This window comes from Mustelus asterias, chromosome 6 (genome assembly GCF_964213995.1).
Source record: "Mustelus asterias chromosome 6, sMusAst1.hap1.1, whole genome shotgun sequence".
In the NCBI taxonomy this organism is placed as follows: Eukaryota; Metazoa; Chordata; class Chondrichthyes; order Carcharhiniformes; family Triakidae; genus Mustelus; species Mustelus asterias.
Genome location: NC_135806.1, coordinates 1,496,522 through 1,524,138, shown reverse-complemented (window position 1 = coordinate 1,524,138; position 27,617 = coordinate 1,496,522). Strand labels below are relative to the sequence as shown.

The following is a 27,617-nucleotide window of genomic DNA, read 5'->3' as shown; positions in this document are numbered from 1 at the left end:
ATCGTGCCTTACGAGCCTGGTGGAGTTCTTCGAAAATGTGACTAAACACATTGACGAAGGGAAAGCGGTAGATGTGGTTTATATGGATTTTAGCAAGGCGTTCGATAAGGTCCCCCATGCAAGGCTTCTCGAAAAAGTGAGAGGGCATCGGATCCAAGGTGCTGCTGCCCTGTGGATCCAGAACTGGCTTGCCCAAAGGAGGCAGAGAGTGGGTATAGATGGGTCTTTTTCTAAATGGAGGTCGGTCACCAATTGTGTGCCCCAGGGATCTGTTCTGGGACCCTTGCTGTTTGTTATTTTCATAAATGACCTGGATGAGGAAGTGGAGGGATGGGTTTGGTAAGTTTGCCGACGACACGAATTGCAATGAATCACAAACATAGAATCAAATCCATAACCCCACCAGACTATCCACAATAGAAACTTGTGACATAATATCATTAACTGAAGTGTCATTACTGTTCATTCAGGATTGATAAATAATCTTGGACACAAAACCTCAAAAGGAAAGCAAGTGAAACATAGAAAAACTACAGCACAAAACAGGCCCTTCAGCCCCACAAGTTGTGCCGAACATATCCCTACCTTCTAGACCTACCTATAACCCTCCATCCTATTAAGTCCCATGTACTCATCCAGGAGTCTCTTAAAAGACCCTATTGAGTTTACCTCCACCACCACTGACGGCAGCCGATTCCACTCTCCCACCACCCTGTGTGTGAAAAACTTCCCCCTAACATTTCCCCTGTACCTACCCGCCAGCACCTTAAACCTGTGTCCTCTCGTAGCAGCCATTTCCACCCTGGGAAAAAGCCTCTGAGAGTCCACCTGATCTATGCCTCTCAACATCTTGTATACCTCTATTAGGTCTCCTCTCATCCTACGTCTCTCCAAGGAGAAAAGACTGAGCTCCCTCAGCCTATCCTCATAAGGCATGCCACTCAATCCAGGTAACATCCTGTGGTGGGGTTGTGGATAGTCTGGAGGGATGTCAGAAGTTACAGAGGGACATAGATAGGATGTAAGACTGGGCGGAGAAGTGGCAGATGGACTTCAACCCAGATAAATGCGTAGTGGTCCATTTTGGCAGCTCAAATGGGATGAAGGAGTACAATACAAAGGGAAAGACTCTTAGTACGTCAGAGGATCAGAAGGACCTTGGGGTCCGGGTCCATAGGACTCTAAAATCGGCCCCGCAAATGGAGAGGTGGTTAAGAAGGCGTATGGTGTGCTGGCCTTTATCAATCGAGGGATTGAGTTTAGGGGTCCAGGGATAATGATGCAGCTATATAAGACCCTCGTCAGACCCCACTTGGAGTACTGTGCTCAGTTTGGGTCGCCTCATTACAGGAAGGATGTGGAAAAGATTGAAAGGGTGCAGAGGAGATTTACAAGGATGTTGCCTGGATTGAGTGGCTTGCCTTATGAGGATAGGCTGAGGGAGCTCGGTCTTTTCTCCTTGGAGAGAGGTAGGATGAGAGGAGACCTAATAGAGGTATATAAGATGTTGAGAGGCATAGATCGGGTGGACTCTCAGAGGCTTTTTCCCAGGGTGGAAATGGCTGCTACAAGAGGACACAGGTTTAAGGTGCTGGCGGGTAGGTACAGGGGAAATGTTAGGGGGAAGTTTTTCACACACAGGTTGGTGGGCGAGTGGAATCGGCTGCCGTCAGTGGTGGTGGAGGCAAACTCAATAGGGTCTTTTAAGAGACTCCTGGATGAGTACATGGGACTTAATAGGATGGAGGGTTATAGGTAGGTCTGAAAGGTAGGGAAATGTTCGGCACAACTTGTGGGGCCGAAGGGCCTGTTTTGTGCTGTAGTTTTTCTATGTTTCTATGTTTCACTGGCTTTCCTTTTGAGGTTTTGTGTCCAAGATTATTTATCATTCCTGAATGAACAGTAATGACACTTCAGTGAATGATATTATGTCACAATTTTCTATTGTAATCAGTTAATTCTAGTCCTCCAATGTGTTTCCTACATTCTGCACACGAACAAGTGTATATTTTAACTTGAACTCCCTTGCTTTTTGCAAAATCTCTTTTTCTTGTCTTCCTGCCTCGCCTTCTCCCAAGTTATGGATTTGCAATTGCAGAATGCCACTGTTATTCTGACACGACTTTTGTTATTGCATCTGAGAATTTTTATTTAATTAGCTTTGTGTTGCTGTGCACACTAAATTTCAAACACTAAGCTTTTTTCCTGCAACTCTTAACTTTTTAATCCTCATCAACCAAGAAAACCCCACTGGGTTTATAAAATATTTCTTTTCTATCTCATTATCTGCATTTCAAAATCTTTGACTCACATTGTCGAATGGTATTAAACTCCCACTAGATTACCGTATAAAATTTGATCCAAATAGGGATAAAACCAGCATTTTCAAAACCTTTTTAAGTAATTCTCCCCCATGGCAATTAATTACATCTCTAAGCAGTACCTTTAAATCTTTTACAGGTGTTTTCAAAATCTCAAGAATACAATTGTGTTTTCCAAGTTACTTCACAGATCAAAGTAAAATGAAAATTATTGTTTGAAATGCATGCTGTACCTTTAACCCCGTCTGAATTGAATTATATATAGTTTAATGTAATTTATTCCATCCTTCATGTAAAAGAAAGAATGGAATAAATTATATCAAAATATATAGAATATCAGGATGCTGAAATTTGAATGGCATATTGATCACAATGAGAATGGATCTTCTAGTTGACTTGTAAATTTCAAAATTGCATCACTGGCAGGTTGAAAGAGTCTTGCTAAAACCATGCTCTATGCAGCCTATTTTGCGGCACATTAGTTGCATAAACAGATGAGTGTAACTTTTGTATAAAGAAAGACAAAATCTAATTTGGTGCAGAACCAAGCCGCTCCAGATCATGTAGCCAAGTCGGTTAACATTTCAGCATCTTTAAAACCATCGGGTATCAGTCGGCTCTTTGAATCGTGAATATTTGGTTTTGTGAATGCTTGAACATCCCAACAGTACAATTGATTGATTGATTCCACAGTGGCCTACTCCTGCTCCCACCTAATTTGTATGTTCATATGCAATAGAAGGTTATTGTGTGTTGTTCTGTTCTTTGATCACTTGCAGCTTTTTTGTAATCAGTTATTTGGACAGTAGCTACTTTCTAACTGGTCTCACTCCTTATAACTAGTCTGATCTCAGCTTCATGTAATGGTTTGATCATTTGTCACACAGCCAGTTTTGATTCTATGTTTGTGATTCATTGCAATTTGGAACATTTAAAATGAATGTTAGAGATGGTGTGGTGTGCAAGTTCCACATGGAGTGTCAAAGAGTCATAGAGGTTTACAGCATGGAAACAGGCCCTTTGGCCCAACTTGTCCATGCCGCCCATTTTTTTTAACCCCTAAGCTAGTCCCAATTGCCCGTGTTTGGCCCATGTATTGGCCATATACCCGCCTTACCCATGTAACTGTCTAAACACTTTTTAAAAGATAAAAGATAAAAAGATAAAAAGAGAAAAAAGTCCCAGTCTATCCAGCCTCTTCTTATAACTCCATGGATTTCTGTTCTAGATTCCTCATGTAGTACAGCTGAGAATGGTGACTTACAATGCTAGGGAATCTTCTGAATGAAGAATTTGAGGCAGAATCGCCTGAGGCTGTTTTTGGGCTGCTCCTGGTGCCTGGTTGCTACACAGTAAGAGTTTTAACAACACCAGGTTAAAGTCCAACAGGTTTATTTGGTAGCAAATACCATTAGCTTTCGGAGCGCTGCTCCTTCGTCAGATGGAGTGGAAATGTCATTTCTGATGAAGGAGCAGCGCTCCGAAAGCTGATGGTATTTGCTACCAAATAAACCTGTTGGACTCTAACCTGGTGTTGTTAAAACTCTTACTGTGTTCACCCCAGTCCAATGCCGGCATCTCCACAGCCTGGTTGCTATACAGCATTATCAGGGGCCTGGGAGCATGCTGTCAGAATAAGCTTGAGGTTGGAGATGGTGTGTGGTTCAAGCAGAGCAAGAATAAAAGAGGAGAGGAAATGTAGTAAAAAGAGGGAGATTTGCTATGAAGGGAACAAAATAAATGCTTTTCCTTTAAACAGGTTGGCTGACTACCCTCACCTTGGTTGAATTTGATAGACAAGCGTGATTATTTTACCGAGGCCAGTCTCCTGTCACTAATCAGCCTTTATATTCTATGGTTCTATTTACAGTGAGTTCTGAATACTGTTTAGTGGCTACAGAGTGCAGGTCAGCCCTGAGTCTTTCGACTGCCAGCTGGTGGCACAGTGGTTAGCACTGCTGCCTCACAGCGTCAGGGACCCAGGTTCAGTTCCGACCTTGGTCACTGCTGTGGGGGTTTGCACATTCTCCACGTGTCTGCGTGGGTTTCCTCCGGGTGCTCCGGTTTCCTCCCACAGTCCAAAGATGTGCGGGTTAGGTTGATTGGCCATGTAAATTGACCCTAGTGTCAGGGGAATTAGCAGGGTAGATATGTGGGGTTTCGTGAGTAGGGCCTGGGTAGGATTGTGGTCAGTGCAGATTCGATGGGCCGAATGGCCTCCTTTTGCACTGTAGGGATTTTATGATACTGAATAGAGCCAGCTGGTTTTAAAAATCCATTGCTCCTTCACTCTTGGGCGAGCCTCCACTTGCCTAATAGGGGAACTCGAATTCAACAAGGCCACGGAGAGATCTATTGATGATTCCCCATAGCCATTATAATATCCCTCCCCCCTCAAGTCCGTTCCTTCCTCTGCGGGGTCTTTTCCGCCACTTAATGTTCAGCCTGGGGTCGGTTGCAGGAGGACCGGATCAGGGGGTGTGAAGCAGATTGGAGACCTTCACTTCCGAAGGGAGCACCATAAAACCACCGACTCTGGCTCATCCTTGGGTCTCGCTTCACTAGGGGCGCCAGTCCCTTCCGCTTCCATTTCAGAATTTGTATCCTCATTCCCCCGGAGGGGCCAGTGGGGGGAGTCGTCTTCCATTTGAGATTCACGCTGGCAGTGGCCATCCCCATGGCTGGTAATGAGATCTGCACTGGCATGGGCTCCCTACTCTTGAGATCATCCAGGTGTTTCCTACCTGACAATTTTGCCCTACACTTGGACCTTATAAGACATGAGCCCTGTTTTTCTGTTATGATCCTAGGTACGGAACTGAGGCCGGCCCCAAAGTTCCTCAGGTGGACTGTGTTGCTGGTTTTGAACATTCTGTCCTTGCCGAATCATAGTTCTTCTTCTGGTTCTCTTGTTGGGACTCCACCCTCCCCGCCAAGTTTTGGAACAGTTGGCTTAACCTTGTCAGAAGCCCCTGTCCCATAAATAGTTCCTGGGGTGATTCCTGTTGTTATGTAGGGCTAGTCCTGTAGTCAAATAAAAATCATGCCAACTTGGTCTCTGTGGAGGCAGTGCGTCGCTTCTTCATGCCGAGCCTAAAGGTCTGTACTGCTCGTTCATTGAGGGGCCCCCCAGGAGGTTGAGGATAAGGGGGGCGGGGCCCTGGGCATTGCCAACCTGGCAGTGGGGGGAGGCGGAGGATATCCGGGAGGCCAGCGATCAGGGGGTCGGGGGGGTCTCATGGCCAGTGATCAGTGACGCGGGGGGGTGGGGGGTTCATAGGGCTGGCTCTTAATCGGGAGGCTGGCAGTGCGGGGCTACTGCGCATGTGCAGATCTTCGCTATGACAGATTGGCACGTGCGCAGTGGCCCGCTCAGCGCTATGCTGCTGGCTTCTCGGGCAGGAATTGGCCCCCTGGATTTTCAGTGTGAATCTCCCTGAGGCACTCTGCAGTTATGATGTGGAGATGTGCACAGTGAGGGAGAATCATTTTGAAAACCCCTCTAGAAAAACTAGCGGGAGTTGCTCCAGTTTTTCCATGAATTCGGCACTTAGAATTTTTTTGGGAGAATCTCGACCCAGGTATCACGTGCATGCAGAAACTCTGTCGTAGTTCCTCAATGGTGGTGTGGGAAGTGGAGCAGCTCCGGTGATGTATCTCCAATGATTTGGAGTGCACATCAATCATAATTTTTAAGAATATGGAACCCATAAAAGGCCCATCGAAGTCCACATGTACTCGTACCCAGGACCTACCAGGCTATTGCCATGGATGTAGGGAGGCTGAGGAGGGAGTTTTTGATCATCTTGGCATGGCACACTGTCTGACCAAGTTGGTAATGTCTGCCTCAAAGCCGTGCCACCATACCTAGCTCCTGGCGAGCATTTTCAGCATTGAAATCCCGGGGTGATTATGGTGTAATTTCATAAATGTCGGACGTTGCCCTGTGTGTGATGCCATCCTCAACATTGAGCGTGTCTTTCTTTGTCCAGTATGGTTTTATTTCATCTACGGGCTGTCTTCTGATACATCCGTGTAATATTGTGTTTTTTAATTTATACAGGACTGGGTCCTTTAATGTCCAGGCCTTGATTTACCTCGCAGACACAAAGTGTCCAAAACATTGAGCGTTATCATGACCTCTTCCACAGCTGGTGGTGAAGCTGGACTTCCAGGCAACAGCAGATGTCTCAGTGCATCAGTGTTAGCTATCTGGGTCCTGGGGTGGTGCTCTAGGATGTATTTATAAGCTGCCAGAAACAATGCCCAATGCTGTATCTGGGCAGAGGCAACGGGGTATTGCCTTGTCTTCTTTAAAAAGTCCCAGCAATGGTTTATGATCTGTTAGTCTGACGAGGTACCTCCCGTAGATATATTGATGGAATTTTTTAACGGCGAAGACAACTGCCAACCCCTCTTTCTCGAGCTGGGAGTACCTCCGCTCAGCATCTGAGTGTGTCCTAGAAATGTACGCAAAAGGCGTACAAGATGTTCCCCTACCATCCCAACCCTGTAAGGGGAGGCATCGAATGTTGAGATAAGATCTTTTTTGGAGTCAAAATGGACCAATAAATTAGAGGACAAAACTTTTATCCAGAGGACAAAAATTGCTATTTAACATAGTTGAAAGCCTCCAGCTGTGGTGCCCCCTCAAGGCCACCTCTGATGCCTCCGTTATAGAGCATGCAAGGGAGGCAAGCAAATAAACTAAATTGGGAATAAACTTTCAGTAATAATTCACCAACCCCAGGAAGCCATCCATCCAGTTGCCAGGCAGGGGACGAGGCTAATCCATCGCACTTCAGGTGTGCTGATGCCTGCAATCGTGGTTTGCTTAAGTTAAAGTCGAGTAAAGGATCAGGGTAGCTGATGAGGTTAAACCGAGGTTTTACCTGATGCAACCTTTCAGAGCCATCTCGGCCTTTTGGCTAAGATGAAGTATTAGATCAAGTCCGAGACGGGGTGCAATGCCCCATCCTGTCAGTTTGGATCTTGTTTGTTCGAGCCCGAGATGAGATGCAATGTCTTGTTTTGTCAGCTTGGATCTTGCTTATCCCTCATGTGGGGAACTATGATTGGACTTGATTTGAATTGACTTTTTTGATTAGAAATAAAGTACTGAAGGAAAAAAAACAGAGATCAAGGCACTTGGTTGGAGGACACATTTTTCCCTTTTCAGGCATACCCTGACCTCTGAAAATTGCTATAAGACCTCTTCCAGGTTCTAATTGATCTGGCTTAAGGACAGGAACAACTGGTGTGGCCCACTCTGCAAACTGTACAGGTTTTGTGATGCGATTCAGTTGGCCATTCAGCCTTTCGAGACTGTTCCGCCATTCATCTTGATCATGGCTGATAATAGAATTCAATCTACTTATCTCCCCCTTCCCCCCCACATCCCATGACCCCTTTAGCCCCCAGAGCTATATCTAATTTCTTCTTGAAATCAGACAATGTTTTGGCCTCAACTACATTCTGCGGTAGTGAATTCCACACATTCACCACCCTCTGGGTGAAGAAATTTCTCCTCACCTCAGTTCTAAAAGGTTTATCCCTTATCCTCAAACCATGACCCCTAGTTCTGGACTCCCCCACCATTGGAAACATTGGGGACGATTCTCCCAAAAGTGCTGAATTGGCGAGAAAACTGGCCTAGATCATGACTGTTTTTTCAGTGCAACTTCAGATCCGAATCTCCTCATTCTGTGCATTGCAGAGGTCACAATTGTGAATATTATTAAGAACACGGGGGAGAGGAACCTATTCACGCCAGAGGCTGACAGCTCCTGAACTCTGCGCATGCACAGTGGCCCCGATCTGTCAATCTGCCCGTTTACTGGTCAGCTTGATTGCTGGCCAGCCAGGGACCCCCACAGTGCTGCCTCTCCAGCCTCCCCACAGCTTGATCGCGGTCCCCACAGCAATTCCCGGGCCAGCCCCCCCCCAATCACAGCTGACCCCCTCAGCCCCATCCCACCACAGCTGACACCGCCACTCCCCCACCCCCACCTCACCACAGATGACCTCCCCCCGCCCCCCCGTCAAGCCAACCTCCCCCCACCAGCCCCCCCGATGGGAGGCAGATTCTCCCCCCCCTCCCCCCGGGAGGTAGGCCACCCCCTTGACAGAGCACCCCCACTCCCCACGCCCAGCCCTCCCTAATCGCTGGCCTCCCTCCAGTCCAGCCCGATCCCCATGCAGAGTGGCAGCCGGACCCCCCACCCCCGTCGATTGCCCCCTGGGCCCAGCCCACAATAGGCCTTGGCCCTGCCCCTATGGCACTGCCCGATGCCCGGTGGGCAGTGATAATGTGCCCCCTGGGCATGGGCACTTTGATCCTTGGGCAGTGCCAGGGGGCACAGGCTTGCACTGCCAGGGTGCCCATGCCCAGGGGGCACCCCCACTCCCACCGCCCAACTGCCTGGGGGGCCCTGCTTTCCCTCCCTTCACTCCAGCGGGGTCTCCCCTAGTTCCCTGAAAGTGGAGAGCTACTCTAAACCCCGCCATAATGAAATACTCCTGGTGGGGTGGGAGATGCTATCGGACCCGGAGAATTCCGTGCTGGGCCCAATAATGATGTTTAAAATAGGTTAAAAATACGTTTAAAACAGATTAAAATTATTTACCTCTCTTCCCGCTAGTTTCCAGCACGGTCCCAACTATTCCTGTTTTCTGGCTCTGGGAGATGCGCTGGCATCGGGAACCCCAATTGCGAATCCCGCAAAATGGCCGATACGAGCATTTCCCGACCCGCCAGAAAATTTGCGGGTCGCGATGGGAGAATTGCCCCCATTCTTTCTGAATCTACCCTGTCTAACCCTGTTAGAATTTTGTAAGTTTCTATGTAAATCCCCTCTCACTCTTCTAAACTCCAGTGAATATAATCCTAACCGATTTAGTCTCTCCTTATATGACAGACCTGCCATCCCAGGAATCAGCCTGGTAAACCTTTGCTGCAGTCCCTTTATAACAAGGACATCCTTCCTCCGCTAAGGACCCCAAAACTTCAGGTGTGGCCATGATCGTATTAAATGGCAGAGCAGCTTGACTAACCCTGTTGACTACTTCTGCTCCTAGTTCATTGGTTCTTATGCAACATTAACAGGCCTGAAATGATCAACTGCTTCACCAAATCTGACCTAGATCTCACGATAGCTGGGCTATTGGGACTAAACAGTCCACTATCTCTTGTTCACCCCCACAGACACACAAACTTCTATGAGAGGCAAAAAAACATCCATGAAAAGGAAGGTGGCAATAATAAGGATGTTCTGTGAGCTTTTATTATGAAACTGTTTAATGTTACAGCGATCTTTCCTTTATAAACATTGTAACAATTGTTTCCTCAGTTGGATTAATGAAAATCTTTGCCATTTACTCTAAGAATTGTCACCCTGTCAGTTACTCTGCCATCATACAGCATTAACACCAGCCCACAGTTCAGCCCCATTCTGGTCATCATATTCTAACTGGTCTATATCGTTACTCCTGATTAGATACCATAGCACAAAGAGCTCGTTAGAATGGTAACCGTGTCTACAACATAAGAACCCCACAGGTGCTACAATATAGATTTTGTGGGTGGAGTTAGAAACATAGAAACTAGAAGCAGGAGGAGGCCGTTCGGCCCTTCGAGCTGTTCTGCCATTCATTTTGATCATGGCTGATCATCGAATTCAATCTCCTGATCTCCCCCCTTCCCCCATATCCCTTGATCCTTTTAGCCCAAGAGCTATATCTAATTTCCTATTGAAAGCAGACAATGTTTGGCCTCAGCTACATTCTGTGGGAGTGAATTCCACACATTCACCACCTTCTGGGTGAAGAAATTTCTCCTCAGTTCAAAAAGGTTTACCCCTTATCCTCAAACTATGACCCCTAGTTCTGGACTCCCCCACCGTCGGGAACGTTCTTTCTGAATCTACCCTGTCTAACCCTGTTCGAATTTTATAAGTTTCTATGAAATCCCCCCTCATTCTTCTAAACTCCAGCGAATATAATCCTAACTGACTTAGTCTCTCCTCATATGACATTCCTGCCATCCCAGGAATCAGCCTGGTAAACCTTCACTTTACTCCCTCTATAGGACTTATGAGAGCTAGGAGGGGGCATGAGAAGTCCTTGGCGGGTCGGATCAAGGAAAACTCCAAGGCTTTTTACTCTGATGTGAGGAATAAAACAATGACCAGGGTGAGGTTAGAGCCGGTCAAGGACAGTAGTGGGAACTTGTGTATGGAGTCAGAAGAGATAGGAGAGGCGATGACTGAATACTTTTCTTCAGTGTTCACCAAGGAGAGGGGCCATGTTTTTGAGGACGAGAGTGGGGAGTGGGGGTGCTCTGTCAAGGGGGTGGCCTACCTCCTGGGGGGAGGGGGGGAGAGTCTGCCTCCTGTCGGGGGGGCTGGGGGGGTGAGGTTGGCCTGACGGGGGGGGAGGTAATCTGTGGTGCGGTGGGGGTGAGGGAGTGGCGATGTCAGCTGTGGTGGGATGGGGCTGAGGGGGTCAGCTGTGATTGGGGGAAAAGATTGCAAAGATGATTCTGGATAGGAGCGAAAGTAACAGGGTAGTTGTACTGGGGGACTTTAACTTTACAAATATTGACTGGAAAAGCTATAGTTCGAGTACTTTAGAGGGGCCGGTTTTTGTCCAATGTGTGCAGGAAGGCTTCCTGACACAGTATGTAGATAGACCAACAAGAGGCGAGGCCACATTGCATTTGGTACTGGGTAATGAACCAGGCCAGGTGTTAGATTTGGAGGTAAGTGAGCACTTTGGTGACAGTGACCACAATTCGATTACGTTTACCTTAGCAATGGAAAAGGATAGGTATATACCAAAGGGCAAGAGTTATAGCTGGGGGAAAGGAAATTATGATGCGATGAGGCGAGATTTAGCTGGCATAGGTTGGGGAAGGAAACTGCAGGGGATGGGCACAATTGAAATGGAGAGCTTGTTCAAGGAACAGCTACGACGCGTCCTTGATAAATATGTACCTGTCAGGCAGGGAGGAAGCAGACATGTGAGGGAACCGTGGTTTACTAAGGAGGTTGAATCTCTTGTGAAGAGGAAGAAGGAGACTTATGTTAAGATGAGACGTGAAGGCTCAGTTAGGGCGCTTGAGAGTTACAAGTTAGCCAGGAAGGACCTGAAGAAAGAGTTAAGAAGAGCCAGGAGGGAACATGAGAAGTCTTTGGCAGGTAGGATCAAGGAAAACCCTAAAGCTTTCTATAGGTATGTCAGGAGTAAAAGAATGACTTGGGTAAGATTAGGGCCAGTCAAGGACAGTAGTGGGAAGTTGTACATGGAGTCTGAAGAGATAGGAGAGGCACTAAATGAATATTTTTTGTCGGTATTCACACTGGAGAGGGACAGTGTTGTCGAGGGGAGTACTGAGATGCAGGCTGTTGGACTGGATGGGATTGATATTCATAAGGAGGAGGTGTTAGCAATTCTGGAAAGGGTAAAAATAGATAAATCCCCTGGGCCGGATGGGATTTATCCTAGGATTCTCTGGGAGGCTAGAGAGGAGATTGCAGAGCCTTTGGCTTTGATCTTTGTGTCGTCATTATCTACAGGAACAGTGCCAGAAGACTGGAGGATAGCAAATGTTGTCCCCTTGTTCAAGAAGGGGAGTAGGGATAACCCTGGTAATTATAGACCGGTGAGCCTTACTTCTGTTGTGGGCAAAGTTTTGGAAAGGATTATAAGAGATAGGATTTATAATCATCTAGAAAGAAATAATTTGATTAGGGATAGTCAGCACGGTTTTGTGAAGGGTAGGTCGTGCCTCACAAACCTTATTGAGTTCTTTGAGAAGGTGACCAAAGAGATGGATGAGGGTAAAACGGTTGATGTGGTGTATATGGATTTCAGCAAAGCGTTTGATAAGGTTCCCCATGGTAAGCTTTTGCAGAAAATACGGACACATGGGATTGAGGGTGATTTAGTGGTTTGGATCAGGAATTGGCTAGCTGTAAGAAAACAGAGGGTGGTGGTTGATGGGAAATATTCATCCTGGAGTTCAGTTACTAGTGGTGTACCGCAAGGATCTGTTTTGGGGCCACTGCTGTTTGTCATTTTTATTAATGACCTGGATGAGGGCGTGGAAGGATGGATTAGTAAATTTGCGGATGACACTAAAGTCGGTGGAGTTGTAGACAGTGCGGAGGGAAGTGGCAGGTTACAGAGGGACATAGATAAGCTGCAGAGCTGGGCTGAGAGGTGGCAAATGGAGTTTAATGCGGAAAAGTGTGAGATGATTCACTTAGGAAGGAGTAACAGGAATACAGAGTACTGGGCTAATGGTAAGATACTTGGTAGTGTGGATGAACAGAGGGATCTGGGTGTCCATGTGCATAGATCCCTGAAAGTTGGCACCCAGGTTGATAGGGTTGTTAAGAAGGCGTACGGAGTGTTAGCTTTTATTGGTAGAGGGATTGGGTTTCGGAGCCAGGAGGTCATGCTGCAACTGTACAAAACTCTGGTGCGGCCTCATTTGGAGTATTGCGTACAGTTCTGGTCGCCGTATTATAGGAAAGAGTGGAAGTGTTGGAAAGTGTGCAGAGGAGATTTACCAGGATGTTGCCTGGTATGGTGGGAAAATCGTATGAGGTTGTTTTCGATAGAGAGAAGAAGGTTAAGAGGTGACTTAATAGAGGCATACAAGATGATCAGAGGATTAGATAGGGTGGATAGTGAGAGCCTTTTTCCTCGGATGGTGATGGCTAGCACGAGGGGACATAGCTTTAAATTGAGGGGTGAGAGATATAGGACAGATGTTAGAGGTAGGTTCTTTACTCAGAGAGTAGTAAGGGCGTGGAATGCCCTGCCTGTAGCAGTAGTGGACTCGTCAACATTAAGAGCATTCAAATGGTTATTGGATAAACATATGGATGATATTGGAATAGTGTAGATTAGAGGGGCTTTAGATTGGTTCCACTGGTCGGCGCAACATCGAGGGCCGAAGGGCCTGTACTGCGCTGTAATGTTCTATGTTCTATATAGGCTGATAGGCTGGAGGAGGCAAATGTTCTGAGGGAAGATGTATTAGCAATTTTGAAAAACCTGAAGGCTGATAAGTCCCCTGGGCCAGATGAGATATATCCTAGGAATCTTTGGGAGGCAAGGGATGAGATTGCAGAGCCTTTGGCTTTGATCTTTGGGTCCTCACTGTCCATGGGGATAGTGCCAGAGGACTGGAGAGTGGCGAATGGTGTTCCTCTGTTCAAGAAAGGAAATAGGAATGACCCTGGTAATTATAGGCCGGTTAGTCTTACTTTGGTGGTTGGTAAGTTAATGGAAAAGGTCCTGAGGGATAGGATTTATGAACATTTAGAAAGATGCAGCTTAATCCGGGATAGTCAACACGGATTCGTGAAGGGTAAGTCTTGCCTCACAAATTTGATTGAATTTTTTGAGGAAGTAACTAAGTGTGTCGATGAAGGTAGAGCAGTTGATGTCATATACATGGATTTTCATAAGGCATTTGATAAGGTCCCCCATGGTCGGCTCATCAAGAAAGTAAGGAGGTGTGGAATAGAGGGAAATTTGGCCGATTGGATAAGTAACTGGCTATCTCATAGAAGTCATGATGTGGAGATGCCGGCGTTGGACTGGGGTAAACACAGTAAGAAGTTTAACAACACCAGGTTAAAGTCCAACAGGTTTATTTGGTAGCAAAAGCCACACAAGCTTTCGGAGCTCTAAGCCCCTTCTTCAGGTGAGAGCTGAAGAAGGGGCTTAGAGCTCCGAAAGCTTGTGTGGCTTTTGCTACCAAATAAACCTGTTGGACTTTAACCTGATGTTGTTAAACTTCTTACTATCTCATAGAAGACAGAGGGTGGTGGATGGAAAATTTTCTGACTGGAGTCCAGGTACCAGCGGTGTACCACAAGGATCAGTGCTGGGTCCTCTGCTATTTGTGATTTTTATCAATGACTTGGAAGAAGGGGCTGAAGAGTGGATCAGGAAATTTGCGGATGACACCAAGATTGGTGGAGTAGTGGATGAGGTGGAGGACTGTTGTAGGCTGCAAAGAGACATTGATAGGATGCCGAGATGGGCCGAAAAATGGCAGATGGAGTTTAACCCTGATAAGTGCGAGGTGATTCATTTTGGTAGGACAAATTTGAATGCGGATTACAGGGTCAAAAGTAGGATTCTGAGGAATGTGGAGGAACAGAGAGATCTTGGGGTTCATATCCACAGATCTCTGAAGGTTGCCACTCAAGTGGATAGAGCCGTGAAGAAGGCCTATAGTGTGTTAGCGTTTATTAACAGGGTTTTGAGTTTAAGAGCCGTGGGGTTATGCTGCAACTGTACAGGACCTTGGTGAGACCACATTTGGAATATTGTGTGCAGTTCTGGTCACCTCACTATAAGAAGGATGTGGAAGCACTGGAAAGAGTGCAAAGGAGATTTACCAGGATGCTGCCTGGTTTGGAGGGTAGGTCTTATGAGGAAAGGTTATGGGAGCTAGGGCTTTTCTCTTTAGAGCGGAGGAGGTTGAGAGGCGACTTAATAGAGGTTTATAACATGATGAGGGGGATTGATAGAGAGGACGTTCAGAAACTATTTCCTCGGGTGAATGTAGCTGTTACTAGGAGGCATAATTATAAGGTTCGTGGTGGAAGATATAGTAGGGATGTCCGAGGTAGGTTCTTTACGCAGAGAGTGGTTGGGGTGTGGAATGGACTGCCTGCTGTGATAGTGGAGTCGGACACTTTAGGAACTTTCAAGCGGTTATTGGATAGGCACATGGAGCACACTAGAATGATAGGGAGTGGGATAGCTTGATCTTGGTTTCGGAAAATGTTCGGCACAACATCGTGGGCTGAAGGGCCTGTACTGTGCTGTACTGTTCTATGTTCTATGTATAGCAAGGACATCCTCAGATAAGGACACCAAATCACCAAAGCCTTACCCCTATACTGAAATCCTCTTGCTATGAAGGCTAACATAGCATTTGCCTTCCCTGCCTGCTATACCTGTACGCTTACTTTCAGTGACTGATGCAAGAGGACACCAAGATTTCCACCTCTTTCAATTTACACCCATTCAAGTAATAAATAATCTTTCTTCCTATTATTGCTACCAAAGTGGATAATCTCACATTTATCCACAATAAACTGCATCTACCATGCAGATGCCCACACACTCAGCCTGTCCAAATCACGCTGAAGTACCTCTGCATCCTCCTCACAGCTCACCCTCCCACCCAACTTTGTATCATTTGCAAATTTGGAGATAATACATTTGGTTCCCTCTTCCAAATTATTAATATATAATGTGAACAGTTGGGGTCCTCGCACTGATTCCTGCGGAACCCCACTAGTCACTGACTGTCAATCAAAAAAAGACCCATTCATGCCAACTCTTTGCTTCTGACCTGCTAACCAGCTTTCAATCCATCTCAAGACATTACCTGCAATCCCATGTGCTTTAACTTTACATAACAGTCTGTTACGTGAGAACTTACTGAAATCCTTCTGAAAGTCTAAATAAACCACATCCGTTGGTTCTCCTCGGTCAACGCTACTAGTTGCATCCACAAAAAATTCCAATAGATTCGTCAAGCATGATTTCCCATTTGTAAATCCATGCTGATTTTGTCTGATTATATCACTGCCTTCCAAATGCTGAGTTATGAAATCCTTCTTAATAGACTCTAGCAACTTCCCAGTACCAACAATAGGCTCATTGGTTGAGGGATGGAATTTGCATGAGTCCCCTCCCTCAATCAGAGGGAACTGCTATCTGACATTCCCTGTAGATCCTGAGCTCCTTTCTCTGCATTCTACAACAATAGATCTAGCTGAATGGCCGACTTTAGGTCTAAATTGGCATCTGCCATTAATTCCTTTTGGACTGTCACCTTGTTAATTCCGCAGACCAGTCTCATAATATGTCATTCAGGGGTAGCCTGAGTTCACAATGCTCTGCCAATTTTGCAATGTGCTCAGAAATTCAGTGACCGATTCTCCAGGGGTTTGCCCTCCTGTGTTAAAGGGGTATTGCTCGAGTATTATGGAAGGTTTTGGGCCATAATAACCTTTAACCAAGTCAATAAATTCATTAAAGGTTTTGGAGTCAGGGGCGTCGGGTAGGTCAATCTTTTTATTACACTGAAGATCAGGACCCCACATGCCCTCAACAGGATCACTTTCTGCTTCTCGTACCCATCAATATTGTTGGCCCGAATCAGGTATTGCATGCGTTCTGCGTATGGGCCCAGTCTTCTGGGCTTGCATCGTGGGCTTCAAGTTTACCAAAAAGGGCATTTTTTTTTACCGGAGGATTACTTGTCTCGACAGTAAAGCCGATCCGGAGGGAAGAAAAAAGCTCGCCTGGCTCCTCGTCGCCAATGTAATAATCTCACCGAGGCCAGTTTTCCGCCACCAATCATCCTTTATTTACAGTGCATTCGAAATGCCGATCAGCAGCTCTGCAGAGTGCAGGTCAGCCCCCAGTCTATCGACTGCTGGCCTGAGTAGAAATTTTCGGGTCGCTGTCTGTGTGGAGTTTGCACATTCTCCCTGTGTCTGTGTGGGTTTCCTCCGGGTGCTCCGGTTTCCTCCCACAGTCCAAAGATGTGTGGGCTAGGTTGATTGGCCATTCTAAATTGCCCCTTAGTGTCCTGGGATGCATAGGTATGGGGGGTTAGTGGGTAAATATGTAGGGATATGTGGATAGGGCCTGAGTGGGATTGTGGTTGGTGCAGACTCGATGGGCCGAATGGCCTCTTTCTGCACGGTCGGATTCTATGATATGAGTAGAGCCAGCTGGTTTTAACCCCCCCCCCCCCCCCCGCAGCTCCTTCTCTATTGGGCGAGCCCCCACTTGCCTAAGCTTGCATTCCACGAGCCCACGGGAAATCTATTGATGATCCCCTGTGGCCCTCAATAACAAGGAAAGATTTTTACAAGGAGGATGGAAGTATATTCATTCTTTATAATCAGCGTGGATTGGGTAAAGCTACAACTTGTACACAATGGGAGGGATTTTACAGCCTTGCTCGATCTGAAACCGTAAAATTCTGCTCAGGGTCAATGGACCTTTCCAGGTTTGCCCCCTCACCTGCTCCGATTCCCGCGGCGCGCAGGCCAGTAAAATTACAGCCAATATTTATAATTTCAAACTTTAAGCTTTGAATTATGTATTTGTGAGCATTGTTGGCAATCTTTTATTTGTTTAGTTTAGGAGAATAACCAGAACTACTCTACACAGAATTTGTTATGAAAGCTGTATGTATGGATAATACACAAATTAGTTTTAATGCTGCTTATGGAACTAAATTGATTTGCGTTCTCCTTAAGGTATTGCCCTTTAGGCTAATATTGTGACAAATTATTAGGATAATGTTTTAGGTGGTTGGAATTCTCGTGACTTTTTTTGGATCAATTTGCAATATGACATCATAAAGCTTTTATCAAAACGCATGGCTTTGTGAGTGGAAAACCATGTCTCAAAAATTTGATTGAGTTTTTTGAAGGGGTAACCAAGAAGGTAGATGAGGGCAGTGCAGTTGATGTTGCCTACATGGACTTTAGCAAGATCTTTGACAAGGTACTGCATGGTAGGTTGCTGCATAAGGTTAAACCTCACGGGATTCAGGGTGAGGTAGCCAAATGGATAAAAAATTGGCTTGATGACAGAAGCCAGAGGGTGGTTGCAGAGAATTGGTTTTCAAACTGGACGCCTGTGACCAGCGGTGTGCCTCAGGGATCGGTGCTGGGTCCACTGTTATTTGTCATTTATATTAATGATTTGGATGAGAATATAGGAGACATGGTTAGTAAGTTTGCAGATGACACCAAGATTGGTGGCATAGTGGACAGTGAGGAAGGTTATCTCGGATTGCAACGGGATCTTGATCAATTGGGCTAGTGGGCTCTTGAATGGCAGATGGAGTTTAATTTAGATAAATGCGAGGTGATGCATTTTGGTAGATTGAACCAGGGCAGGACTTACTCAGTTAATGGTAGGGCATTGGGGAGAGTTACAGAACAAAGAGTTCTCGAGGTACAGGTTCATAGCCCCTTGAAAGTGGAGTCACAGGTGGACAGAGTGGTGAAGAAGGCATTCAGCATGTTTGGTTTCATTGGTCAGAACATTGAATACAGGAGTTGGGACGTCTTGCTGAAGTTGAACAAGACATTGGTAAGGCCACACTTGGAATACTGTGTACAGTTCTGGTCACCCTATTATAGAAAGGATATTATTAAACTAGAAAGAGTGCAGAACAGATTTACTAGGTTGCTACCAGGACTTGATGGTTTGAGTTATAAGGAGAGGATGGATAGACTTGGACTTTTTTCTCTGGAGCGTAGGAGGCTGAGTGGTGATCTTGTAGAGGTCTATAAAATAATGAGGGGCGTAGATGAGGTAGATAATCACCATCTTTATCCAAAGGTAGGGGAGTCTAAAACTGGAGGGCATAGATTTAAGGTGAGAGGGAAGAGGTACAAAAGGGTCCAGAGGGGCAATTTTTTCACAAAGAGGATCGTGAGTGTCTGGAACAAGCTGCCAGAGGTAGTAGTAGAGGCGGGTACAATTTTGTCTTTTAAAAAGCTTTTAGATAGTCACATGAGCAAGATGGGTATAGAGGGATATGGGCCAAATGCAGGCAATTGGGACGAACTTCGGGGTTTAAAAAAAAGGGCAGCATGGACAAGTTGGGCCAAAGGGTCTGTTTCCATGCTGTAAACCTCTATAACTAAGTATTGGGTAGGAGAAGAAGTTTCCTCATTAAAGTTAAATGGAAAAAATATTGAAATATGTTTCTTGAATTTTTTTGCTATGGTTTTCTCTCTGCGTTACTGAAAGCATAGACTACTTGGTTGGGTTCCATTTGTGATGGTTGCTCCTGTTCATCATTTGTGTGTGAGCATTAACCATGGATGTCACAACCATATTTTGTCATGGGCAAAGGCAACCCCAATTTTGTACTGAGCTGACATCTCTCTCCCAGCATGACCCAGTTAGTTGCTGGGTCATGATTAAGATCTGGAACATGGGCTATATTTATTGCCCTTTGACCTAGCGCTGCCACTGCTAATTATAGTGCAGATGCCACACATCTGAGGGAAACGAAGGATCAAACTAGGCTCATCAGAACACGAGAAAATCTCCTTGATGTTCAGGTTACCTTCTATCCCACTCGCTATTGTATTTTTTTTAAAAGCAGTTTTTTAAATGTGCTTTTATTCCATGTGGGAAATCTCCAGAGATTTGTTGTTTAGTATTTGTCTTTGTAATGAATCACTGCATTGCAAAGTCATTAATTGAGAGTGAAGTGCTTTTGAGTCATTTCTAAGAGTCATGATGAAGTGCTATATGTCACAAATGTGTTTTTCTCATTTTCGCAGTTGTTCAACAATTGGTTGATGTTCAGAAACCTCTTGATAGCAAATCGCAAATGGAGTTTATTCTGTATCAAAGTTCTAAATATTTAGATGAGCTTAAATGATTAAAAAATAAATTCAGCATTTTAAGATCTAAATTCAGCTCTCATTGGTAAAATAAATAAAGCAAAATCCCATATGGAGGTATAATATGTCCCTCTGGTCAAGGGATGTTTTAAATAAAGTCTGAGGAGCAAGGTCTCCAGCAATTACTGTTGGGGAGAAAGAAGGAGAGGGGCAGACCTGAAGGAGAAACCAGACTGGGAGCAGATATAGCACTTACCTTCAAAGGAGGGTCGGGGCGTCCTGAGTTTGAACAAAAATGAACAGTGTTATCTCAGGAAAACCATAAGTTGATTAGCTGGTGACTATTGCTGCTTCGGGACATGAGCCTAAATAACTGGGAGTTTAACAAATGTTAAAAATATTAATTATTGATAAGTAACAAGTGAGTAGTTGGTACGTCTAATCTTCCATTTTTGAGTCAGGTGCATTAAGTATTCGTCGGGTTTATTGGTATTAATAAGGTGTGTTAATAATGGTGACATTTATTAGATATAAGCAGATGGAAAGTAAGAATCTGCCGATTCTACTTTTTTTTTAAGTGGTAAGGTTTATTGTATTACTAAAGTTTAAAGTAGTTGGAGATGAGAAGAGGCATTAATTAATAATCATCAAGAAAATAACTGATGAGATAATTGGAGTGTCGCTGGAAGGAGTGAAATCTAAGCGGGACATAATAGGCAGTCAGCGGGAGTGGAGCTGGAGTCACTGAGGCGCAGCCATGAGGCAGAGAACCTACGTTGGTAGCACATTAAGAGTGTGTGGTCACAACTGCAGGTTAAGAGAGTGCAGGCAGAAAAGTAATGGATGACTGCCAAACAATCTAGCAGGACCTGGCAGGTGGTGCAAGTTTGCCTGAGTCCATCTCACTTACTAACCGGTTTTCTATTGTGAATATTGGTGATGGCAATGTTTCCTCAGGGGAGTGCAGCTAGAGCCAAGTCCATGGCAACACGGGTAGCTCAGTTGCACAGGAGGGGAGGAGGAAGAGTGGCAGAGCAATAGTAGGAGGTGATTCAATAGTTAAGGGAACACACAGACATTTCTGTAGCTGTAAACATGACTCCAGGATGGTATGTTGATGCCTTGATGCTTGGGTCACTGGCTGCAGGGCATTCATCTGGGGGAGGATAGGTAGAAAGAGGCATGAAGTTCTAAACTCAGATTTTAGAAAACTAAGAAAGAGAATTAAAAGCAGCATTTAAAAGGGATAGTTTGAGGATTACTTCCAATGCCATGTTCCCATGAGCACAGAAATAGGAGGATAGAGCAAATTAGTGCGTAGCTGGAGAGGTGATGCAGGAGGGTGAACTTTAAATTTCTGAGGCATTGGGACCAGTTCTGGGCAGGTAGGTCCTGCACAAAGAAGACAGGCTATGCATTAGCAGGAGCCAGACCAAGAGGAAAATCGCATGGAAATGTGCCGGTGCTGTTGGGTAAGGTTTAAATTAGATTGAGAGTGGGATGAGAACCTGAGAGATAATTAATAGGAGAGAAACAAAGCTGGGAATGGTAAGAAGAAAAGTAATAAGTGAAGTTGGAAGGGAACGAAAACAAAGACCAGCATCAAGTAGGGTCAAATACGGAAATGTGTTGAAAAGGTGAAATTAAAGGCACTCTATCTGAATGCATGCATCATTCGCAGCAAGGCTAATGGATTGATGGTACAAATAGACGTTAAGTGTATGATCTAGTTACCATTACAGAGACATGTCTCCAGGGTGACCAAGGCTGGAAACCGAATACTCAAGGATATTCAACATTTAGGAAGGATTGGTAAGAAGGAAAATGATGTAGGGTAGCACTGTTAATGAAGGTTGGAATCAGTACATGATGAGAGAGGATTCTAGATTGCAAGATCAATATGTAGAATCAGTTTGGGTTGATCTCAGAAACTGCAAACATTGGTGGCAATTGTTTTTAGGCCACCAAAGAGAAGTGGCAGTGTAGGGCATGATATAAATCAGGAAATTAGAGGTGTGTCTAACAAGGGTAATACAATAATTATGGAGGACTTCAATCTATGTATAGACTGGGTTAAACTAATTAGCACTAATGCTATAGAGGATGAATTCCTGGTCTGTGTATGAGATGGTTTTCGAGAAGAGGATGTTGAGATACCCACTGGAGAGCAGGCTATTTTAGATCTGGTATTGTGCAATGAAAAATGGTGATTATTAATCTCTATAAAGAAGCATTCTTGGAAGAGTGATCATAATATAATGGAATTTTCTATTAAGTTTATAAACGAAGTAGTTCAATCGAAACTAGGGTCTTAAATCTAAACAAAGGAAACTACAAAGGTATGAGGGCCATATAGTCTATAGTCGATTGGGAAAGCTACACTAAAAGACACAATAGATTAGCATTTAAATAATTAATGCGTAGTGTGCAACAAATATACATTTCCTTGAGGCACAAAAAGACAAGAAAAGTGATCCAACTGTAGCTAAGAAGAAGTTGCAGATTGTAAGATTGTACTGGATCAAAGGAAGAAGCTTATAAAGTTCCCAAAAAGTAGGAATCCTGAAAATTAGGAGCACTTTAGATTTCAGCAAAGGAGAATTAAGAAATTGATTAAAAAAAGGTAAACAAAATATGAAAGTTAACTAACCAGAAACACAAAACAGACTGTAAAAGCTTCTATGGGAATGTAGAAAGGGAAAGGTTAGCAAAAACAAATGTAGGAGCAGTACAGGTAGAAAGTGGAGAATTTATAATGCAGAATAAGGAAATACCAGAGAAACTAAAAAAAAACTTTGTGTCTGTCTACATAGAGAAAGATATGAAAAATCTCCTAGAAATACCAGACAATCACGAAACTAGTGAGAAGAGTAGTACTGGATAAATTAATGGGACTGAAAGTTGGTAAACCCCCTGGACTTGAACTACATCCCAGAGTTGAAAGAGGTAGCTATAGAGATAGTAGATACAGTGACAGTCATCTTCCAAAATTCTGTAGCTTTTAGAAAGGTTCCCGCAGATTAGAAAATAGCAAATGTAACCATACTGTTTAAGAAAGGAAGGAGAGAGAAAGCTGGGAATTGCAAACCTGTTAGCCTGACATCAATAGTAGGTCAAATGCTAGAATATGTTATAAAGGATGTGATAACTGGACACTTAGAAAACAATAGTAGGGTTCCCTTATGAAAGGGAAATCTATTTGACAAACCTGTTGGAGTGTTTTGAGGATGTAACTAGCAGAATGGATAAGGGGGAACCAATTGATGTGGTGTATTCGGATTTTCAAAAGACTTTGACAGGCTGTGACTAGTGGGGCATCTCAAGCATTTGCACATATGCCTCAGCTAATCATAACTACATCAATTATTTGGATTTGGGGACCAAATGCAATTTTTCCAAGTTTGCAGATGAAACAAAACCAGGTGGGAACAAGAGTTGTGAGAAGGATACAAAGAGGCTTTAAGGGGATTTGGACAGACTAAATGGGTGCGCAAGAGCGCGGCAGATGGAATATAATGTGGAAAAATGTGAAGTTATCCACTTTGACAAGAAAAACAATAATGCAGCGTATTTCTTAAAAGGTGAGAGATTGGCAAGTGTTGATGTCCAAAGGGACCTGGGATTCTTTATTCATAAATCACTGAAAGCTAACATGCAAGTGCAACTAGCAATTAGGAAGGCAAGAGATGTGGGCGGGGAGGGCATGAAAACGGCCTTGGGGTAGAAGTGATGTGGAAATGCCGGCGTTGGACTGGGGTAAACACAGTAAGGAGTCTAACAACACCAGGTTAAAGTCCAACAGGTTTATTTGGTAGCAAATGCCACCAGCTTTCGGAGCGCTGCTCCTTCGTCAGATGGAGTGGAAATCTGAGACTCCTTACTTGGGATAGAAGATCAGCCAAGATCCAGCTGAATGGTGGAGCAGGCTCGAGGAGCTGAATGGCCTACTCTTCCTATTTCCAATGTTCCAAAATGCCCTTTAATAGACTAAGAGGAAAACATTGATGCATGCAGATCAGATACAAATGCAATTAACTGATCATTAGTAAAACATAGTGACATTAATTTAGTTAGTACTTTTGCATGTCTTAGGTACACTTCCATTTGAATGTGTTTACTTATGATGACACATTTTATATGGCATTTAGTTCCTCTAGTGTCTGGAATTTATCAATGATGTGGAGATGCCGGCGTTGGACTGGGGTAAACACAGTAAGAAGTTTAACAACACCAGGTTAAAGTCCAACAGGTTTATTTGGTAGCACAAGTCACAAGCTTTCGGAGCGCTATGAAGGGGCAGCGCTTCGAAAGCTTGTGGCTTATGCTACCAAATAAACCTGTTGGACTTTAACCTGGTGTTGTGAGACTTCTTACTGGAATTTATCAAAACAGCCATTTAGAGTTTTTCAGTAGTTTGTACACGAGAGTTTCACTTTTGAACATCTTTTTTCATGCAGGTCATACAAATTTCAGTTCTCTGTTGCATCAATTTACATTTGAAGTGGCAGCAGCAGCACACAGTGTCACAGAGCTGCTAACTATTACCAAGCAGCACACAGTGCTACAGACCCGCTAACTATTACCAAGGGCAAATCTGATTTGAAAAAGCTTGTTCTTTAATTATTAATTTTTGAGTAATATTATTACTATCATTAGTGAAGTCTGATCTCATTTTGAAATGCTACTATGTTTTTAATGTCCTCAACAGCAGGTCAGATGCCAACAGAAGGAAATAAACAACTTAATTCAGCGGAAAATTGCTGTCGACGACAACATTGTGCTCGCGCAGAAAGAAGTAGCTGACTTGAAGGAAAAGCTCAAGAATAAAAACCAGGATTATAAGGTGTATAGGCTCATGCTTCAAAATGCCTGCCAGCTTCAAGTTTTGGGATTATTCTTTTGGCTCCTACAGTTAACATTGTAAAACCATGTTTCCAGTTTACTGTCTGAATTAACAATTGGTCATGTCACAGTACAACGATTCGGCTCATTATTCAAGAATTTTCAATGGAACTTATTTTTGTTTAATTTGTATTTGAAAATGTTGGAGAACAATTCCTATTGTAGATTTGGCAATATTGTTGTCTTTTGGGTGCATGTTAACAGACCTCTGTCCCAGTCACTGAAGCTGTAGCTACCTTGTGACATTCCCTGTAAGCATGCCATTTTGAAAAGTGCCTTAGGCCTTGAGGCACTATAAAGCCTTGTGGTTTTATGCTGTGTGCAAAAATCTGAGAAAGCATCTTAAAAGCTAAGAATCTTAGCTTTATAACTTTCTAGATAAATAGTTAATGACGGTTATGGAGCAAAGAAGTAGGAGTGTGAAGATGTGGCTTCTCCTAATTAGATTCTGATGGGACCTGCATTATTAATTGATAAGGACAGTGCCTGAAAGATTGTGTTTTTGTGGGTCTCAGGACTAGCTGGGGACAGCATCAAAGGCAGTTTGATCAATTAATGGGCTCCTGTAAATGTGCTCATCAAAGCTGTCATTGAAGTAAGATGTGACCCTTGTACCTGCATGAAAGGAGACCCAAAAAGCCAACAGGTGATTTCACGTGTCAACTACCTAGGACTGCTCTGTGTACAAAGCTAGAAAAAAATGTTTACTTGTTAATTCTAGCGTTTGCTTTTTGACCTGTTTGGTGCACTTGCGCAGGACGCTAAGGAACGTGCTCTGAAGGTCGAGGAGAAAACCAGCTTGCTTCTGAAAAATCTGGAGAAAGAAAAGCAGGGATTAAGCACACGCTGCTCTGACCTGCTAAATGACCTGGAGAAGCAAGCAGCCCAGTGGAAGGAAGAGAAGTCTGACATTGACTCCAAAGTAAAGGTATGAGAAGGGGCTCTTGGGTAAGATTTCACAAGATGCTTTCATCTGTATTGACTTCATGGAATTTTCTTTAATAACAAGTCGCATAGTGGAATGTACCCCATGGGCCTCGTGTTCATTTAAATTCATTCACTTAAAACCCATAGCTTTTAAAAAATTAATACTGCAAAGTGGAAAACCAACTGAAAATATTTTATTAGAAATTACATATGTCTCATTGTTAATATAACATGATCCCATTATCATTTCATCTTTGCACAATATTATTACTTTTCAGGCAATAGAGACCTTTCCGAGCTCCTGAAATGTGTATCACAGTAACTTTTCCTCTTGACTTACCAAATGATTGAACTTCACAATTCTCATGCACAAAACTTAATCTTAAAGGAGTACGAGATCTAATGTTTAAAAGATGGAACGACCTGTACTTTACTTACAGACTCAATCCTTTGCAAACGCAATAAATAATATGTGTACTGCAGTGTTGTGAGGACGGTAAAGCCTGATGTTTGATTGCTTCCTCATCCTGAATCACATGGATGATCAGGGGATCTGGAATAAAAAGTATGGAGATTATGCTACAGTTTTTGGAAGTTATAGAGAGAAGGAGTCAAGGCGGGTAAACAGAAATTAGATGCAGATCAGCCATGGTCTAGTGGAATGGTGGAACAGGATTGAGGGGCTGGAATACGAACCCCTGTTCCGGTGTCCCTTTGCCATCACAGTGGATTGCATATGCACATTCTGGGGAATGCAAAAAAAAAGTGCGTCTATAATCTTGCATTTACTTCATTGCTATTTGTGTTTTTTTGACACTGTTCTATCCTCTTTCTGTTTTCTTTGGTCAAACATTTATGGAGCAGTTTGTATATACGGCTAATACATGTTTGAAATGGCACTGGAGGAAGAATGTAAACATTCTGAAAAGTATTTTGCATTTGGAAGACGGTGCATAGTCCACCAGTGTGATTTGCCAATTTTTACTGGGTTGTTGGACAGCAAGTGTTGGCCTGAGCAATAGAGCATTAAAGTCAATGTTGCATCCATTTGTGAGGTAGTACTGGAAGAGACTTGCTTGCTTGCCTAGCTGTCTTGAGAGAGAGGCAAAAGAAGGAATTATTATTGAAGATACTGAAATTGATGGCCAGTTGTCAGGTGTAAGCAATTGCTTGTGTCATACTTAGTTCCTTTTGCCACACTTTAGGAAAGCTGTGAAGTCATTGGAGTGAGTGCAGAAAAATTCGCAAGAATGCTTCCAAGGAGGAGGAACTTCACTTATGAAAATGGATTGGAGGGGTTGGGACTGCTTTTCTTGGAGAAAAGAAGGCTGAAAGGAAACTTGATAGAGATATTCAACATCATGAGTTGTCTGAACAAAGTTGATCGTGAGAAACTGTCGAGAACAAGAGAGCACAGATTTAAAGTAATTGGCCAAAGAAACAAAAGAGATAGGAGAAAAGCATTTTCATCCAGCGAGTGGTTAAGGTTTAAAATGCACTACCTGAGAGTATGGCAAGGGCAGGTTCAATCAAAGCATTTAAAAGGGAATTAAATTGTCCTTATCTGAAATGATAATACGCAGGGTTGCAGAGAGAGAAGGCAGGAAAATAGCACTGATGAATTGCTCATGCAGAGAGCCAATGCTGACGTGATGGGCTGAATGGCCTTCTGGGTGGTAATAATTCTTTAATTTTGTGGAGTACATTTGTGTTTCTATGGCTCCCATGATTTCCTTGCAGTCACATATTTAATTTAGCTTCATTTTTCAATAACAGCCCATATTTTCTGCTTGGTTTAAGCAAATGCTGTTAGGAATAATATAGACTTGTATCTCAGTTTCTCATGTATATTGTTCTGGGTTTATTTGTTTATTTCTTTTGTCTCCTTTCCTTACTTATTTTCCTGAATGTGTTCTTTTTCCTTTCCTGTTGGGGGTAACAAGACAGCCATTATTTAAATTTGATAGTAGGAAAATACTAATTATTTTATAATTATATTTGTATCACTATTTTGCCAAAAATTGAGAAATACAATTTC

General features: G+C 43.8%; 1 protein-coding gene across 1 annotated transcript in view; it reads left to right on the top strand.

Annotated features, from left to right (window-relative positions):
* cntln (centlein, centrosomal protein) overlaps window positions 1-27,617 on the top strand; it is a 420,736-nt gene that overhangs the window by 74,629 nt on the left and 318,490 nt on the right. The window contains exons 5-6 of the mRNA XM_078215313.1: window positions 24,459-24,593; window positions 25,410-25,580. Coding sequence (XP_078071439.1) covers window positions 24,459-24,593; window positions 25,410-25,580 — 306 coding nt within the window. The remainder of the gene's footprint in view (window positions 1-24,458; window positions 24,594-25,409; window positions 25,581-27,617) is intronic.